The sequence below is a fragment of the Takifugu flavidus genome, chromosome 3 (genome assembly GCF_003711565.1).
Source record: "Takifugu flavidus isolate HTHZ2018 chromosome 3, ASM371156v2, whole genome shotgun sequence".
Lineage (NCBI taxonomy): Eukaryota > Metazoa > Chordata > Actinopteri > Tetraodontiformes > Tetraodontidae > Takifugu > Takifugu flavidus.
Window position 1 is genome coordinate 9,269,598 of NC_079522.1, and position 19,567 is coordinate 9,289,164.

Below are 19,567 nucleotides of genomic sequence, written 5' to 3' on the forward strand. Positions count from 1 at the left end.
CAGCTCATCTACGTCTGTCTCCTTTTCTCTCTTTGTCCATCTGTGTCTCTCTTAGCATGTGTGTGTGTGTGTGTGTGTGTGTGCGCGCGCGCGCGTTTGTTGATGGGTGGAGCTTCTGGCTTATTGTCTGAGGAGGCAGAGGGAGAGAGGGGAGGAGGGAGGGTCAAGCGAGCAAGACAAAGACTGCAGCTGTGAGAGAGAGAGAGAGAGCGAGGCAGACAAAGAGGAGGGAGGAAAACTATTGCTTTCCTAATGTGGGGAAAGAGAGGGGGAGGATTAGCTGCATCATATGGACCATATACATTTCACAGGCTCGCGAAAGGACTCAACGCCGGGACTTCATCTGGGTCGGCCGCATCCTCGGGAGCATCGGCAGCATCAGCAGCAGCTGGAACGGAGGCAAAAACAAAGGCATAGAGGGAAAGAGCGAGAGACAGACTGAGAGAGAGAGAGAGTGAAAGGAACTGAAAGACAGACAGCCAGACAGAGAGACAGACAGACAGAGAGACTGGAAGACAGGGAGACAGAAAGACCGGCAGCCAGAGAGACAGAGGCCTGTAGCCGACACACCGTTTGACTGTTGAGCGTGTGATGGCCGACCACATGTTCCTGATGCTAAGGCCCCACTGAGCGTGTATGTGTGTTTTCGTTGGTGGGCGGGTGTGTTTGCTGTGTGTGTAAGTGTGTGTGTGTGTAATGGGGAACACAGAGAGTATGGAGAGCCAACTGGCTGTGATCCGGTCCAGAGCCGCCCCAGTCAGACTGCCTATGCCTGACCCAGCAGAACTGGAGGAGAGGTTCTCCATCGCACTGGTAACCGCCGCTCACTCTCTCTCACACACACACACACACACACACACACACACACACACACACACACACACACACACCAGCGACAAAATATATGATTAACAGTCTGCACTGTATAACGCAAGCAAGGATTTGAGAGTTAGCATTTGAAGGCAGCGTGCTAATTTTCTGGGATGGTTGGACAATGATCAGTGACTGGAGGAAAATGTCAGAGGATTTCCCGCATCAGGTGCATTTATCCTGGAATTTCTGCACCGCCTTCATCGTAATCCTTCACACATCTGTTGCAATGTTCCAGATGATGTTTCACCATCCTTCCCGTTAGCTTATGGATCTCACTCAGCTAGTATAACGTTGATGATTCCGGTGTGTTGAACGTGACATGTGGGGAGCAGAAGCATTGGTGGGGGCTGTCTCTGACCCTCTGCTGAGGGGAGCAGCTGAGGCAGTGAAGGAATTATCCTCAGTTTTACCCATCACAGGCCTCACAGTAAGAACTCAACCCTAACAGGCTGCAAACACTCACATATCTCCCAGATTCTTGGTGTTATGTGTGTTATGTGTGGCCCTCTGGGGATCATCACAGATCACCAACAAATAGATCCTGCTTCCAGCATAATGTTCAATCATTCCTCTCGCTTGTTTCGGTCCCCCGAGTGTCACAGCACAAATCCATCCCAACTATGAAGATCACCCACAATTCCCTGAAAACGCAACGGAAGTTGAGAGTATTCATCTTAGTGTGGAGCCCTGTTCCGTGATGGATGGATACATGTGTTAATGTTCCACTAAAAACTACAGAACTGGGTGATACCATCTTACCGTTTAGGGGAGGGACGTACCGAACCGTCGCCTATCCTTGGATCCTTTTGGGACACACAGCACAGCGTCATGGAGTTTCCCTTAAAGAAAAAAAAGAGAAACAATATTGGAACATATATTCAGTTTTGCACATTTATCTTTAGAAAGTAGAGCAAATTTCAGGTCGGCTATTAGGGACAAAAGATGCTGCAGCAAGAGCAAAGACAACTGTTGTGTGTTGGGCTTTAAATGACTTTTTTTTTTGTCTTTAGAATTCAATGAACCTCCCTCCGGACAAAGTGCGTTTGTTACGTTCTTATGATAATGAAAAGAAGTGGGAGCTGATCTGTGATCAGGTGAGCATGAAGATGGCGAGCTGAGAAGAGGGTCTCAGGTCAAACTGGAACAGTATAATGGTCCTATCGAATCTTTAGAACCACTTGTTTGTCTATCCAGTGATGTGTTTTTTCATGTTTTGTGATGTTTTTGCGTGTTTAATGCAGGAACGGTTTCAGGTGAAGAACCCACCACACACCTACATCCACAAACTGAGAGGCTTCCTCGATCCAGCTGTAACAGGAAAGGTAAAAGGTCAAACATGAAATCTTAATGTCTGCTGTCATTAAAACATAAGTAGACCGACCTCACCGTAAATAAGCACAAATGTAATTTGTATAGGTTTCACCAGAAATGTTCACTATTTGATTTACAGTTAAATCTGTCTCTCATGAAGTTGCCTGTCTTCCCACCTGTTTGCTATCAACCTGTTTGTCTACCTGTCTGTCTTTAGAAGTTCAGAAGGAGGGTCCAGGAATCAACTCAGACTCTTAGAGAACTTGAGATTTCTCTCCGAACAAACCATATTGGGTTTACTACTCTTCCTTTTCTTCCTCTTCCTCTCCTCTTCTGATTATTGATCATTATTACTGCGCTGGGTGTGGCTGTCCTTGCCTGACCCTGTTCCCCCGTCTCTGTCCAGGTGGGTAAGAGAGTTTCTGAATGAAGAAAATCAAGGTCTGGACGTCCTTGTCGAGTATTTGTCCTTCGCTCAATACGCAGTCACGCAAGTTACCTTTTTAAATTTACTTTTGTCTTTTTGAGGTGAGACATTTTTTACACCAGTCAATATTTCCACTGGTGTGAAGGTCATCACTTGTGTGTCCAGGTTTGATGGCGAGCAGTCTGAATCCGGTGGGGAGCTGGCGTCCATCGACTCGCCCTGGAGTCGGTCCATAGAGGATCTACACGGAGACTGTAGCCTCCCTTCCCCGTCATCGTCCGTTCCACGAGCAGCTCGACACTCCATCAGGTAATAAATATAAGATTCTATCGCGATCCATTTCAACCCAATCTAATTTCATCGAATTCAATCTGTCTGGGTAGTTCCACTCTGGTGACCCGATCAAACACTCTGCCGAGTCGACGGACTCTGAAGAACTCACGACTCGTCTGTAAGAAAGACGATGTGCACGTGTGTGTCATGTGCCTGAGAGCCATCATGAACTACCAGGTAAAAACTTAAATGTCTCATTTACACATTAAATGTTTAAAATGACGACATTGTGCTGCACCAAACTCACAACAGAACCTTTTTTGTGATGATGTCCAGCCCAATACATCTGGAAAGCATCAGCATGGATTTACTATTGAAAGATGAGACAGCTAGCATGGTGCTTTCAATGCTAGCACTTCATATAAGGTTCTACTGGCCTGTAGCAGGATGGTTCTTGTTAGTTCAAGCCCCAGTACGTTGAAAACATGGAAGGCGTTCTAGAGGGGGGGGTGCCAGGACTCGTTCAGACCACTGCTGAGGTCCCCTCAAGTAGGGTACCAAACCCACAAATGCCCACACAACCCTCTGCGATGAGCTGGCGACCCATTTTGGGGTGTATCACCCATGCTGCCACGTTAGGCTCCAGCACCCTTCCCATGACCCCGAAAGGTATAAAGTGGTCAAGAGGAAGCAGAAAAAAAGTCAGTGAACCTAATAACTCCAATTCTCACCGATATATTTCATGTTCAGAGTCCAGATCTTTGTTTTTGTTGAATGAAACGTGCGGATCTAAGAGACGCCTCTCAGGAATCACCAGTTGCAGCACTCTTCATCGACTTGTTGGAGGAAGATATTGTTTTAGTGCGGGGGCAGAACGCTAACGCTAACGCTCTGAGCAAAGCGTTGCATCAGGAGGAAGACTATAAATGTCTCGCTTGCTATGCCTCCCTGCTGAGGATCGGTCAGCCTTCTGAATTCTACTGTGCCCAGAAATCATCACTGTAGTGAAGCCACTGTGACGTCACCAGCCAAAGGGACTTATGCCAGTAGCATCATGTGACCCACTAAAAGAGCAGAGAAACATACGTGTGTTTTTAAACTGGGTTATTGTTGGGAAATTTGGAAACAAAGACACTGTCAGGTAATTGATACCAATTTCTGACTGAATTTTTCCCCAACCAACATTTTTGCTTATTGGCAGAATAAAGCTGCAAACATAGTAACACACACATGCACACGTGCACACGTGCATGCTGGCTGTTGTTTGCACTCCAGTTAGTGGACAGGATCCATTAATCACACATTTGGCAGGCAGCCATCGAGTCAGTCTGACCTTTTTGCTATAAAGGCAGCGTGTCTCAACCATCTGTGTCCTCTTCCTCAGTATGGATTCAACATGGTGATGTCCCATCCTCACGCCGTCAATGAAATTGCCCTGAGTCTCAACAACAGGAACCCCAGGTGAGCATCAGGCATCCCGGGGCCGACACGCCCTCGTGTCAAACCCGGGAAAAGCACTGAAGAGCCAAAACCACCAAGCTGAGGCGTTTAAGAGCTCATCTTGCATGAGTAAAACGGAAATGCCTTCCACATCCTGGCATGCTTTTAAATAGGATTTGACATTTTAAAGGCAGTAGATTTAGAATTACGACGTAAGAGTGTTTGCTGCGTCCTGAACGTTTGTCTTGTGGCGTTCACCTCGTCAGGACAAAGGCGCTGGTGTTGGAGTTGTTGGCTGCCGTCTGCCTGGTCAGAGGAGGACACGAGATCATCCTCTCAGCCTTTGACCACTTCAAAACTGTAATCAATTGGGTCACATCGCTTTACGTCCAACATCGATGTGAACGTCCGCGCTGGGTAACAGACGTTTCACGTGTGTTGCAGGTGTGTTCAGAGTCTATGCGTTTTGAGAAGCTGATGGAGCACTTCAAAAACGAGGACGACAACATCGATTTCTTGGTATGTGGCTTCCGCCCACCATTCAAAGTCAGAGTGTTGACGCCGTCAGTGACAACGTGCGCGTGTTATCAGGTGGCCTGTATGCAGTTCATCAACATCGTGGTCCACTCCGTGGAGGACATGAACTTTCGAGTCCATCTGCAGTACGACTTCACCAAGCTCAACCTTGAGGAACACTTGGAGGTAAATTCCAATTCTACTGTTTTGTTGTTGGTGATTTCTGGATTTCCAGGTGTTGAACTGGTGTTTTACAGACTAAATGGGAGTAAGCAGCTCACCCAGGGGGCAGACAGGTCACACTAGTGTTCCCTCAATAACACACGCATTGATGTATCAATCAATCAATCAATCAATCAATCAATCTTTATTTATATCGCGTCTTATACAATCAAAATTGTTTCAAGGCACTTTCCAGAATCCCAGGGCCTGACCCCAGACAAGCAACAGTGGCAAGGAAAAACTCCCCTTTAACAGGAAGAAACCTTGAGCAGGACCAGGCTCATGTAGGGGGACCCTCCTGCTGATGGGGTCCTGGGTAGAGAGGAGAGGAGAGGAGAGGAGAGGAGAGGAGAGGAGAGGAGAGGAGAGGAGAGGAGAGGAGAGGAGGAGAGGAGAGGCACAGAGCACAGAAACACACACAAAAATACACTGTACAGAGGGTCGTAGATCAGAGAAAGAGATTTGAAATGAAAGTATCTCATCCACGAGGCTGGAGGTTGTCTGTAACTTACAAGACTGATGGGAAAAAAATCAAGGGAAGCTTCAGTCAGAGCTGCACGTATATTGAGATGTGTTTAAAGAAGCAGCGATGGGGTTGGGGACATGACAACCAGGAGAGTGTCGCTTATGTCTGGGCAGTTCATTCAACAGCTGGATCACAGGCGTCCTATAAATGATCCATCCAGTTTCCTCAACTATTGGGGGGATAATATGGGCACGACCGTGTGTTAAATTCCATCAAAAGGATCAAACAGCATCTGCTCCAAAAAGGTGAACAATGCCGAATGTTCACGGTTGTTGTAGTTTAGTTGGAGGAACGGTCCGTGTCTGAAATCTGGACGTGGCTTTAACAGCTGATGGAGGAGAACAGGGATCACTGGACACTTCCTTAATTTTGAGGCACCAATATGAAAATTAGCAACTTTTAGAGATATTAGAAGGTACAACTGATCAGTGTCAGAAATGTTGTTGGAACAATGTAGAAAAATGTGATGATTTGTTCAAACCTATGACAGATCAGACGATTACTTGAAGGTGATTTGGTGACTAATGACTCGAAAATAGAAATGTCACAGTGGACGGTGTCTAAAATAATGGTACCGAAGTCATATTCTGTGTGTTTATATGTATACAAGTCAAATATTCGTAAGAATTACAGCAGGGAAATCATTAACAACACGTCTCTGACAATCTCTGTATAATAACCTGTCTGTCTGTCTGTCTGCCTGTGTGTCTGCCTGTCTGTCTGTCTCTCTGTCTGTCTGTCTGTCTGCCTGCCTGCCTGTCTGTCTGTCTGCCTGCCTGTCTCTCTGTCTGTCTGCCTGTCTGTCTGTCTGCCTGCCTGTCTGTCTGTCTGTCTGTCTGTCTGTCTGTCTGTCTGTCTGTCTGTCTGTCTGTCTGTCTGTCTGTCTGTCTCTCTGTCTGTCTGCCTGTCTGTCTGTCTGTCTCAGAGGCTGAAGCATACAGAGAGTGACAGGTTGCAGGTCCAGATTCAAGCGTACCTTGACAACGTGTTTGATGTCGGGACGCTTCTGGAAGATGCCGAGACCAAAAACGCGGCTTTGGAACGAGTTGAGGAGCTGGAGGAGAATCTGGCGACGGTAGGAGAAATCGCTATTGTTCTGGTTCAGGAGGGAAGGTTCTGACGGGGTTCGGGGATCTCCTCGTGCCCAGATACGTAGGCTGAAGACCAGCTCGACAGACACAAAGTCACCTGTGTGACCTCTAACGTCACGTCTGTTCAAAATCAACATGAACATCCGTTCAGCGTTTGGCTTCATCAAAAAAAGATACATCATCTCTGTCCTTTAACATGAATAATGCAAAGATGGGAAGGTTTAGGCCGTGTCCCCTCACCCCTGTCCCACCGTCTCCGTCCACAGATGTCTGAGCGACTGCTTGACGTGGAAAATGAAGCCATGCTGAAGATCGTCGAACTAGAAAAGCAGCTGATGCAAACCAACAAGGAGCTGGACAACATCCGGGTCAGAAACCAGGCAAAAGAAGAGAAAAGTTGGCTTCCAGCCAGGCTTACCTGTTCCTTGCTGTGTGCAGGAGGTGTACGCTAGTGCCAACTCTCAAGTCCACACGCTACGACGAATAGTCCGAGAAAAGGACCAGACAATTCGCCGGCAAAGCCACCTGGAACGTCAGGCTCAAGAGCCGCAGCAGACTGGAGGACCTGGAGCTCTTCAACCGCAGAGAGGAGAGGGCGATGGGGGCGTGGCTGACTCCGTTTCTCCCTCACCCCCGCCCTGCAGTAACATGTCCCTCAGGTGAGACGCCACCACAGTCACATTAGCATGTCTCAGCCAAAGGGGATTAAACTCACAAAGAAAAGTGTTGGCCTACTGTCTGTTGACTGGATTTTAGGGATGGTGCAAGGACCCGTAGTTAAACTATTGTTTATATAAGATTAAGATTAAGAGATTTCTGAGGAGTTCAGAGCATCAACATCCACCACCGCTGTATCATCTGAATCCCTAAAGTCTATTGTACGGCCCTGCAGGTTTCCCCTCTTTACCTTTCGTCTGGAATGGGTGGGCTCGTCTACATTTCCTCTTTTTTGGTTGCTGTGGTTCCAGCATTGCATGATTATCTTTAAACAGCGTGAGAGCTCAGCACAGCTCAACTGTAGCCGCCAGGGAATACATTTTATATCAAATGCAAACATGCAGCCGAACACATGCAGAACCTAATTATTAACTAGATTCATTTTACAGTCCAGAGACGGTGGCTTATCACAACATGGCGCCGGGAATGGAAGGAGCTTCAGAACTTCCCATGCCGCCACCTCCTCCCCCACCTCCTCCACCAATGGCCGGTAAGTTCCCCCCTCTCTCCCACATGTTTGTTAGTTTAGGAGAGTGCCGTCCAAACCACCCGCTGATGGTGGTCATGCATTACTGTGCCTATTATCATGGGATAGCAATTAGGAGATGAATAAAAGATTTGATGATACCACATTTCTTTTTGTTCTAAGTGTCAGGCAGGTCGTATAGTGCACCATCACCGCATGCGCCTCCTCCGCCCCCACCCCCACCTCCTCCGCCCTGTCGGAATGATGAGCTATCCTCCACCGGCCCGATGCCCCCGCCTCCTCCTCCTCCCGTGGCACCGCCGCTCCCAGGGTCAGGGGGGTCACCCACGGTCATCTTCAATTCGGGACTTGCAGGTAAGAACGGCTTTTTGATTTCAAGGCATCTTTCAAAATGTCCAGATTACGATTTTTCAGGTCCAAAGGGAAAAAACAGTTTTATGTCAGCATTAACAGCAAGTTTAAGCATGCTAAGCAGTTTTGTCATAATATCTACTCATTTATTGTGCTTTTCCCCCCTCTTATGTCGCTGACAGAGGGTCCTCTCAAGCTATTCTGTACGTTTATATTTAAATTTGTATTCATTTTCTTGCCTGTTCATCCATCATCATCATAATCATCCTCACTATAAACTAAGTTTAAATCACATTAAACCACATTTTTCTCTCTTTTACAATGAAAGAGCGAGTATATCAGTCATGTGACTGCTCCTGCTCATTCCTGTTAGAACCAGCCACAGCATTTTGGATCAGCTGGAGGCTCCTCAAAGAAATACCATCCTGAGAACAATGAGTCCCAATAGTCCAGCCTTAAAGTAACAAATACACGCACGAGTGTTCTCCACATGATTAAAATATCATCATTCAGGCCTGTTTTTGATCCCGATGACTCTGTAACACTGCATCAGAGACGCCCTGAGATTAAAGCCAAGGGCAGAAATGTGTACAGCCTACAGCTCCTACTTTGGGAACAGCAAATTACAGCCCACCACATAGTTGTGACTGTCCAAACAAATAGGAAAGAATGACACCCAGAATGATTCTGCACATATACCAGTTATTAAGCCAGTGGTCCATATTTAACTGTACAGGTGGCTGAGAAATAAAAAGGCTGCTTATGTCCTTCATTGCAGCTCCTGTTCACAAGTGAGGCAGAAATTAATCATAGATTGCAAATAAAATGCTTAAATTGAGTTTTTCTTTCATCATACAGTTTATAGTTTGGCCACATTGTCTTCAGCTGGCATATCCTCATCCATGTTTGTGTCCTGTGACATCACATCTAGAACTCCAAACGTTCTCCCTGACCCCGACGTAGTGTCATCAGCTCCTATTAACACACATCTGGTCACACATTAACCTGCCTGCTTACCTGTGTTTCTCCTGCTGTGCAGCTGTGAAGATAAAGAAGCCAATCCAGACAAAGTTTAGGTTGCCAGTACTGAACTGGGTTGCCTTGAAGCCGAGCCAGATCAACGGAACCATCTTTAATGACATTGACGATGAGTCCATCCTGCAGGTTAACCTCATGGATTTTCAATTTTCTTTAAATTCACCAGCAACAACTGTTCAAAAAGAGGAGCTTGGTTTGTAATAAAGCCAAGATTAGTGAAAAAATGGTTAACATCTTTATTTATATAGCGTCTATTAACTTATTAACCTACTCTCTTGGTACGGCTCCCTCGTAGGATCTGGATGTGGAAGGGTTTGAGGAAATGTTCAAGACTAAAGCTCAGGGTCCAGCAGTGGACTTGACCCTGTCGAGACAGAAACTTCCTCAGAAAGGTCCATCCAAAATCTCACTGCTTGAGGCCAACAGAGCCAAAAACCTGGCGATCACCCTGCGGAAGGCTGGCCAGGCATCGGACATCATCTGTCGGGCAATCCACACGTATGTTCAAGTCCACTCGTAGCTACAACCGCTATGAGAACCCCCAACCTTAATCAATACAAGCAGGCAATCTCCAAGACAACCACTACCTTTAGCTGAAGTCAAAAGAACTGCTGAGTTCTGCAGAACAGCTCATGTGGGTTGGTCTTCCTGCAGGTTCGACCTTCGAACAACCCGGGTGGACTTTGTAGAATGCTTGATGCGTTTTTTACCCACCGAGGCCGAGATGAAACTCCTACGGCAGTATGAGAGGGACAGAAAACCCCTGGAGGCTCTGAGCGACGAAGACCGCTTCATGATGCAATTCAGCCGCATCGAAAGGCTCAATCAGCGAATGTCCATCATGATCTTTATGGGCAACTTCAGTGACAATGTTCAGATGTTAACTCCGGTAAGACTCACAAACACGAGAACAAACCTGACATCTCTTGAAAGGACTGGAATTGCCTTTTGATTAGGTGGAACAGCTGCTTGGATTAAAGCTCTTAGCAACAGCTCTGCACCACTGTAACATCTGGAATGTTGTAGCTCAGCTAAAGAGGCGTCTTACTGTGCTCATGTGTTGCAGCAACTCCACGCCATTATAGCAGCTTCCGTTTCCATCAAATCATCTCAGAAGCTTAAGAAGATCCTGGAGGTCAGTTTCTACATGAAATATTAACGATCCCCTGTAGATAAACAACACCTTCATGTAAAAACACCTGTGGAACCGTTCCGTCGTCTGTTTCTGCTCCAGATCATCTTGGCTCTCGGAAATTACATGAACAGCAGTAAGAGGGGCGCAGTCTATGGATTCAAACTACAGAGTTTAGACCTGGTAACACACACACACACACACACACGCACACACACACCCTGTTGTCAATGGACTGACGTGAAACAAAACTAAAGGCTGATCTGTGAGACCAGATTGTTTGTGTGTGTTCAGCTGCTGGAGACAAAGTCGACAGACCGCTCACAGACGTTGCTCCATTACATCGCCAACGTGGTGCGGGACAAATATCCTGCCGTCTCTCCATTTTACAACGAGCTTCACTATGTTGACAAAGCAGCTGCCGGTGAGTTTCAACCAGTGAGACAGAGTTTGTTAGCTACCGATCACTCGTCAGGGCCTTCATTTAAAGGACACAGAACTCAACCCAGTTGTGACACGTTTAATCACAATTACAGCATATTAACTGTGATTAAACATGTCGCCGGCTCCAAAAATCTGGTCCAAGGACCAACTCTTATTTTAAAAAAATGAAATAAGAATAATCACGTTAATTTGGGAACCAGCGTTTAACAGAAACACGTTCCTGCTCCCGCGCAGTGAGTCTGGAGAACGTCTTGTGCGACGTGAAAGAGCTGCAGCGCGGCATGGAGCTCACCTGGAGGGAGTTCAGCGTCCAACACAACAGCACGCTCAAAGACTTCATCAGCAGGCACGAATCACGACTCAACAAGCTGCAGGAAGACGCGCGCATCGCCAAGGTGATCTGCAGTCCAACAGTCGGCCGATCAGCGGCGTTGCCGGTCGCCGAGTCAGTTTAGAAAGGTGTGGAAAACAAATACACATATATAAACATTCCTTATTCTTTCTAGGATGCGTTTGAAGATGCAGTGACATTTTTTGGTGAAAGCTCCAAGACGATGCCGCCCTCTGTCTTCTTCCCCGTCTTTGTGCGTTTCATTAAAGCGTACAGGGTGAGTAGGCATGCTAGGCTCCACCTCCTTATCAGGCTGTCAGTGTAAGCCCCTCCCACTCCGTGGCCTTCGGGAAATAACGGCGTCCATGTGCAGCGCCGAGGAGAATAAAGTGCAATCAATGTTTTCTTGCAATCAGCTGGCAGAAGAGGAGAACGAACAAAGGAGGCGTCAGGAGCAGATGTTACTTGAGAAAATGGAGCAAGAGGAGCAGCAGGAGGAGGACACCAAGGTCAGATCCCGACCTCTGACCCCTGTTGCTGCGCAGCAGCGCTAGTCTCACCTGAGGGTTGCCGTACGATGCCGTCATTACTCGTTACTAATTCTGTCTGTCCTTCTCCCTCAGTCTCCGTCACACCGAGGGAAACGGCAGCAGCAAGAGCTGCTTACTGAGCTCCGACGGCGGCAAGGAAAAGACAACAGACATGTGTATGAAGGGAAGGACGGAGCTATAGAGGACATCATCACAGGTAAATGTGTCATAGTCACAGGTAAAAGCATCAAAATGGGAAGTTAGCCTGCTGGAATTGTGATTAAACATGTCGCCGGCCCCAAAGATACACCATCGTAGGGAAACTTGCATCATTGCAAGCAAACATTGCGTCATAGCAGGCAAACACAGTTGCTTTGTAGATTAGTTCTGGTCACGACGTTCCTTTGTAACAAGTCTTTAAAGGACTGCGGGGTGATGCATTTGGGGGACGAGTGTGTGGGTTATGCCCATGAAAAGGTTATCAAGGCTTGTCTGTCAAGACCAAACGGTGCATTCTCGGGGGAATTGGACGATTGAAGACTAAGGAGAGAATATAGGTGTGTGTTTATTTAACAAACGGGAATCTCAGTGGTGTGAGGAAGAGGCCAACCCAGCCTCAGCTGGTTACCAGGCATGTTGCTAGTTTGTGTTTAGTATTCCAGTAATTTTGTGTCTCCTCAACACTTGCTAAGTAGGGAAAAATAGCCAAAGCACTCTCTGTACGGTAAAAAGTATTGTCAAATAAACCTTAAAAATGGCTTATATGCATTTTGGCTATGTGCATTTCACAGGGAGTCAAACTATATTTGAAATGTCCCATCTAAAGGGCACCTGATAAGCAAAGTAAATAAAATATTCTCGCTTTCAGAACGCACTCCTACTCAGACATTTCATTGTATGTATATGAGTTCTGCTCTTTCCCGGCCCACTGTTATTCCTCTGGTCTTACTGGGAAGACCTCCCTCCACGTTTGGGCCCGTTTTTGTGCGTCACGCTCAGACTGCACCATATTTAAACTCCCACTCTTCAACCATCATTTGTCATGAGTCAGCAGAATTGGTTGTGTTGGGTCATTCTGCCATGAACAGCACGCCCGAGTCCATCCCATACGTGTTCACTGGCGCTGAGGTCAGTTCTGCCGGCAGGCCCTTTCGACCCAATTGTCAGCACCTTCCGGTTCCAATCGTTTAAAACAGGAGCTGTTTGGAGAAGCTCTGCTGCTCGTCCCTCAAACGCAGGTTCCTTAAAGATGTGACGCCATTTAACAGGAGATAAACCGGTTTTCCAACAGGATTTAGATACTAGCGACATCAATCTACCAAATCCAAATGACCTTATTTTTTCCCCCCCGCAGCCTTAAAGACGGTCCCTTTCACCGCTCGGTCAGCAAAACGCAGCTCGCGGTTCTTCTGTGACCCCTCCCACCCTGAGGAACACTACTGAGGCACGGAGACAGAACTTCCACATCAGCCGGCCACACTCATATAATGAATGTGACCCAAAAGCACTTTGGACATTCTGATCAGTTAATGTGACAGATGGCATCATGTTTTTGATTTACCACTCAGCCACTTTGAACTGTAAATGTAGACGTGTTTTGCTTTGTTGGTTTTGTTTTTTGGGGGTGGGGGCTGGGGTATTTATCTTAAATGATTTTTTTTTACATTGACTGTTAATCACTGGACAGAATGGAGCACTTTGTGAAGAACTTTGATCCATGTTGTGCTACATTGTAGAATACAAAATAGTTACTTTCTGCTCTTTCTTGCAAGTTAAATTCACCATTTTTTTTAAAAAGTAGGGCTGTTTTTCACAATACCATGAGACGTTTCTTTGTAAAACCAGCAGTGGTCCTTTTTGGGCATTGAGAAAGTATTTGTTCAGTGTGCTTTTAACAACATCAGTGATTTATACATAATGGACAGAAATATTAGCAGCCACCCTTATTTATTTACACATGCAGAGAGAAACCTTTTGTCTCCTAATGATCACATCAAAGGTGTCTGTGGGGGGGCAGGGAGGGTGAGCGGCTGTGTTAAAGGGTGGGGGTTCGTACCAAGTGGTCCAGGTCAGCTAGCCTCCAGTTCATCAGGGTTGTTTTGGTTTGCGCTCGGATATTTCATGATGTTGCGTTTGACTGTACGTCAGAATCAGCCTTACTATCGACACACAGGGTGGAGCAGCTTTCTAAAGGTTGTGGTTTACCTTTTGATATTGCTCATTTATAAAAAAAACACAACACTAAATTAGCACATTTCCCATCCGAATTTCCAAAATGTCCTAAACGTCTGCTGGAAAGGCTTTGTCAAACTAACCCTAACTCTAATTATCAGTGACTCGTGCTCTTCATGTCCATTTTATGCTGTCACCAGAAGCCCCTGAACCATTAAACACAGTATGTTAGTTGCTAGTTGAGGTGGTTTACACAACTGCGTCCCATGGACAATGTCCAACAGATTTCAACATTAGGACCTTGTCAGGCTGATGTGGACACACCTGTGGAATGTGGACACATCTGTAGGCACATGGACAAAGCTGTGGGACATGGACATATCTTCAGGATGTGGACACACTAGCAGCCACATGGACGAACCCATGGTATGAGGACACACCTGTGGAGTGTGAAGACGTCTTTAAGGTGTGGACACACCTTTTGAGATGTGAGCGTACTGGGCGGCACAAGAAGAAACACCATTTGTGGCATCCTTGTTGTAAAATGTTTATTCCTAATGTGCATTTTGAGGGGGTTAAAAAAGAAGCACAACATTTCTGTGTAGAAACCTTTTTACAGAAAACTGTGAAGCTGCTCGTTTTGGCTGTTGTTTGTGTGTCTTTGCTTGGCGGCATGAATAAAACCATGTCCTCACTCTACAAATTGTATCACGGCTGAGGAACAAAGTGGGTTTTTTGCAGAATGCGACTTAGGTTTCATGATATTTACAGTTGTTTGTGGGAGTCAATTTTCGTTGCTTAATCATCTTATTCAGAAAGAAATCACCTGTTCTTGAACTACATTATCCACAATCCTCGGTGAGCTGCTTTTCTTTTATATGTAGCTGCAAACGTACTCAGATTTTATGAAAAAAAAAATACAATTGGTTTGTAAATTACTCCATAATATCCACTGTTATAACAGGAAGGATTCATCTGTTGATCCACAAATCAGTTTTTACCAGTGATCTGTGCTGCAGTTGGCTGATAAAGTCCCTTCATGTTCACCCTGAGAATGACTGCGCAGGACGACCTTTAACCCCAAGTCCTGACACCTGCAGACAAACATGCACGGTCAGTATAACACACACACTTGTATTTTTACCTTGGAAGCGCCCAAAAACATTTATTTCAACATGGCATCATATTCCATCTCATGGGGAAATAAACAATAATAAACATTGAGTTACGGGGGTCTCGTACCTGGAATGATCTCTTTCAGCCCTTTGAATTTGTGAGGTTCAGACAAATGTCCTCACAAATGTCCTTAGTTTTGGGTTATGGTTCTCAATATGTAGCACGTACTATGTGAAGGGAACGCACGCACGCACGCACGCGCACGCACACACACACACACACACACACACACACAACACACACACAACACACACACACACACACACACACACACACACACACACACACACACACAGACACACACACACACACACACTGACCTTGAAGATACTTCCTGCCAGTGGCTGGTCTCTCCTCTCTGACTCGTTCAGGCCCAGGCTTGCTGAGGTCACGTACAGATCACAGTAGTCTGGACCACCAAAACAACAGGACGTGGTCTTTTTCACAGGAAGAGAGACTGTTTGCAGTCGCACACCTGAGAGATTGACACAATCCCCATTATAAGCTTAACAAATCATTGCTGCAGTAAAAGCAGATTTGCCAGTTTAACTCACCAACAGCAGGGTCAATGTTGATCACCCTTCCCCCATTATAACAAGCAACCCACAGATGACCTTTAACATCAATGGCCATCCCATCAGGGAGCCCCTCCCCCTCCTCCATACGGTACACCACACGGCGGTTACCTGATAAACACACACATCAGTCTTAAATTATATCCACAAAGTATGAATTGCAGTTTAAGTGCACATTTACCAATGAGTCCTGAGTCGGAGTCATAGTCAAAGGCATCAATGGTCAAAGCCAAACTGTCGATGTAAAAAAAAGTTCTGTGATCCAACGACCAATCCATCCCATTCGAAATGTCCACCTGTGAGTAACACATGTACAGTCAGGTCAGAGGTGTGCGATTATGGGGACTTTTAAAACGTTATTTCACATCACTTGATTAAAGCTACGGTATAATGAGATCAACACTTCCTGTCAGAAAGATGACAGTTCATATTTTGGAGATTTCAACAATCGTCCCTGTTTCAAATGTTAAATATAAACTAATGAAGATCGGCGGGTTGCATTTGCTCCTGCAGATGCAGTTTCCCTGCAGATATCTTCAGTTTGGACCAAAGGAGACCAGGTGACCAGGAAAGTCTCCTCCCGTGAAGAACCACAGGGCAAAGGTCAGCCAACTCTGCAAGGAACTGAAGTCAGGGCACATCAGCTCAAGCAAGCTGGCGAGGAGGAGAAAGGCCCCCTGTCTTCGTACCACCCTCAAAAATAGGCTCATCATATTCCGAAGGGCGGTTTGCTGCGGCATCAGGGACGCTGTCGCCGAGGAGGTAGAGCAGAGGCCCAGTACGCTCCACTGCACCCAAAATCCCTGACATTACATCAAAAACCTAAAAGAAATCGGTGATCGTAGTCATTCATCTGTGTAGTGCCGAGGGTTAAAAACAACAACTGTTGTAGGAGCAGCGGCCCGACAGCCACAGAGAGATGCTGTCTTCTAACCAACGGAAAGAGCACCGCAGTATTCAGAGAGCTTATAAAGGCTCGAACCACCTTCTCCAGATCGGTGGGGGGAGAGCTTAACCTCAGTGTTTGTCAAGTTCAAGGCCGCTGTCTAACATCCCAGATACTTTAAAGCTAAAATTTGACAATGTGTTTATTTGCAAATCACAGGGAGCCAAATATAATACATAATATAATCCACTCTGATTTGTTTTATTTACAGAGAAATCGAGATAGAGCCAAGAATGGAACCTTGGAGTACACCACAATACATGTGAGGATCAGATGTCGCCCATCAGAACAGAAAAACTTCGGATTGTTCAATGGGATTTAAACCAATTATGGACAGTGCCTAGCATGCCTACATACTTAACCGGGCATGAAACACAGACTGAATGGCGAGCTGAGGAAGGATTCGGTTGTGGGGAGCAGCTCGGGAAAAGTACTGTGATCATCTGGTATCAGACAAGTCCTGGTCAACAGTGGGAATTCCAAGTTGGGGAAAAAACTCAGCAGCTGGATCGGCGAGCTGTGTCACCAGCATCTGTCCTGGTCGTTATTAAATCCCACTACTGAGAACTCACTGTGTGGGACAACACAGTGAGTTCATTAGGTCCAGCTACAGGACACTATATACTAGGAAGGGCTGTTTCTGTACTGAGCCCTCACAAGAATCCACGACAAAAATCCTCCCAATAGATTCATTTGGTCGTCAGGCTGAATCAAGAGCTGGAGAGCAGGTAGATATTTTCATTTGGGAGCGGACGGGAACAGAGGCTGAGGGAGAAAGTCTAGCAGGCTGCACACAGGTGACAGACAGGCTCCACACAGGTGACAGACAGGCTCCACGCAGGTGACAGACAGGCTCCACGCAGGTGACAGACAGGCTGCACACAGGTGACAGACAGGCTGCACACAGGTGACAGACAGGCTGCACACAGGTGACAGACAGGCTCCACACAGGTGGTGACAGACAGGCTCCACAGGTGACAGACAGGCTGCACACAGGTGACAGACAGGCTCCACAGGTGACAGACAGGCTGCACACAGGTGACAGACAGGCTCCACAGGTGACAGACAGGCTCCACACAGGTGACAGACAGGCTCCACACAGGTGACAGACAGGCTCCACACAGGTGGTGACAGACAGGCTGCACACAGGTGACAGACAGGCTCCACACAGGTGGTGACAGACAGGCTCCACACAGGTGACAGACAGGCTCCACACAGGTGACAGACAGGCTGCACACAGGTGACAGACAGGCTGCACACAGGTGACAGACAGGCTCCACACAGGTGGTGACAGACAGGCTCCACACAGGTGGTGACAGACAGGCTGCACACAGGTGACAGACAGGCTCCACACAGGTGACAGACAGGCTGCACACAGGTGACAGACAGGCTGCACACAGGTGACAGACAGGCTCCACACAGGTGACAGACAGGCTCCACACAGGTGACAGAGAGGCTCCACACAGGCGACAGACAGGCTCCACACAGGTGACAGACAGGCTGCACACAGGTGACAGACAGGCTCCACACAGGTGACAGACAGGCTGCACACAGGTGACAGACAGGCTCCACACAGGTGACAGACAGGCTGCACACAGGTGACAGACAGGCTCCACACAGGTGACAGACAGGCTCCACACAGGTGACAGACAGGCTGCACACAGGTGACAGACAGGCTCCACACAGGTGACAGACAGGCTCCACACAGGTGACAGACAGGCTCCACACAGGTGACAGACAGGCGTTACCTTGTCCAGATGTTTGGTCACCGTGAGGTCAGATGTCACAGAGTACAGAGATCCTTGGTGTCGCTCAAGCTCAGCCGGCCGCTCCTCAATTGCCATCGTTCCTGAAACAGCACGTGCGGTTGTCACGGTGACAGCAGAGGCTGCTGCCGCGGTGACAGCGCAGACAGGCGAGCGGCCTCACCTGCAAATAACCGTCCATAAGGATCGACCTTCCCATCATTGAGTCGAGTGTTCCCTTTATCCTCGTCTACTTCCGCCATTGACGTCGTTGTCCGAGCGGACCAATCGACAGCGACAATGCTGCGTCCGATACCTGCAACATAACCCCCTGACCTGCGAGGGACGGCAAATCCCACCATGTTACCTGAGAGAGACGGCGCCAGGCGTTAACGTTTGCCATCTGCTGAATCAGCCGTTTCCTCCGACGAGGCACCGACCTGTCTCCATGGACTGGGTCTGGTCGGTGTCGGGGTGCCATCGGTGGATTTTTCGCCCATAGATGTCGACAAAGAGCAGCGATCGCTCTGACTCCTCCCACACCGGCCCTTCGCCAATCAGAGCCCTGGCTTTGACCACACAGTCCACTTTGACCGAAGCCATTATCGCGTCAATCCAGGCTGAAAGTTAAAGGGAAGTTCACCAATCCAAAAATCAGAACTACCATGAGCTCAGTCACAAGGTTTACTTCCAGCGGTTGAACTAATACACACTAAAACTACAGTAAAACTATGTGATCGCAGGATTCTGCTGGAGGAGCTGATCCGTCTAAATTGAGCGTCAGTCACCAAACTTTCATGTGACCAGAGTATTATTCTATTTTGGTCCGTGTTAACTTCAGCTGGGAAGAAAATGTTGATTCAGCGCGTTTTTTTCCCTCCCAGAGTCGATCGAAAGATTGTACTTTTAAAACATTTTTGTCAGGCTCCCCCCTACAAGATCGTAAATACGATAATATCAGAAAGTGAAATAAGTACTTACATAATTAAAGGATTCCGCTGAACATTTACCGAGTAAGCTAACTTTCACGCCGATCCCGAAGGGGAAACCTGCCGGAGCTCTGGTCAGTGTCACAGGAGGAACATATGCTGCCTCCCTGCGGTCAAACCAGCCGCTTTTTGCATTTTTCTGGTCAAATCAGCCGCTCCTCTTTTTGGATTGCGCGAATAATAGCGGACATACGGTAATAGCGCCGAAACGACGACGCTGTACAGTATTAAGTTTAGTATTTGTCTACTTAAAAC

At 47.2% G+C, this 19,567-nt stretch overlaps 2 protein-coding genes and 1 long non-coding RNA gene across 6 annotated transcripts; 1 reads left to right on the forward strand and 2 right to left on the reverse strand.

Moving 5' to 3' along the window:
• Window positions 1-139: 139 nt before the first annotated feature.
• On the forward strand, window positions 140-14,589 carry fmnl2b (formin-like 2b). 2 transcript variants are annotated; one of them, XM_057026866.1, is made up of 28 exons: window positions 140-813; window positions 1,884-1,967; window positions 2,115-2,195; window positions 2,402-2,478; window positions 2,591-2,674; window positions 2,777-2,920; window positions 2,995-3,121; window positions 4,269-4,345; window positions 4,591-4,684; window positions 4,769-4,843; window positions 4,916-5,026; window positions 6,514-6,663; window positions 6,946-7,047; window positions 7,118-7,338; window positions 7,786-7,886; window positions 8,046-8,237; window positions 8,417-8,437; window positions 9,274-9,398; window positions 9,568-9,770; window positions 9,927-10,161; window positions 10,339-10,407; window positions 10,507-10,587; window positions 10,699-10,828; window positions 11,083-11,243; window positions 11,355-11,456; window positions 11,596-11,688; window positions 11,803-11,926; window positions 13,064-14,589. In XM_057026866.1, exons 1-28 carry the CDS (start codon window positions 697-699, stop codon window positions 13,150-13,152), a joined length of 3,270 nt encoding a protein of 1,089 aa, XP_056882846.1. In that variant the 5' UTR covers window positions 140-696; the 3' UTR covers window positions 13,153-14,589. The 2 variants fall into 2 exon arrangements, with proteins under 2 accessions (XP_056882846.1, XP_056882847.1); XM_057026867.1 differs by lacking the exon at window positions 8,417-8,437.
• On the reverse strand, window positions 4,915-8,136 carry LOC130522460 (uncharacterized). The gene is made up of 2 exons (XR_008949631.1): window positions 6,920-8,136; window positions 4,915-6,799 (listed from the first exon to the last, which is right to left on the reverse strand). It is a non-coding gene; the product is annotated as an uncharacterized LOC130522460 (long non-coding RNA).
• rgn (regucalcin) lies at window positions 14,413-19,462 on the reverse strand. Of its 3 annotated transcripts, XM_057026870.1 has the most exons (9): window positions 19,305-19,462; window positions 18,764-18,943; window positions 18,508-18,690; window positions 18,327-18,427; window positions 15,814-15,928; window positions 15,612-15,743; window positions 15,378-15,532; window positions 14,883-14,975; window positions 14,413-14,776 (listed from the first exon to the last, which is right to left on the reverse strand). In XM_057026870.1, the coding sequence occupies exons 2-8, from the start codon at window positions 18,924-18,926 to the stop codon at window positions 14,925-14,927; spliced, it is 900 nt and encodes a 299-aa protein (XP_056882850.1). In that variant the 5' UTR covers window positions 18,927-18,943; window positions 19,305-19,462; the 3' UTR covers window positions 14,413-14,776; window positions 14,883-14,924. The 3 variants fall into 3 exon arrangements, with proteins under 3 accessions (XP_056882850.1, XP_056882852.1, XP_056882849.1); XM_057026872.1 differs by having other exon boundaries at window positions 14,413-14,975; window positions 18,508-18,659; XM_057026869.1 differs by having other exon boundaries at window positions 14,413-14,975.
• Window positions 19,463-19,567: the final 105 nt, after the last annotated feature.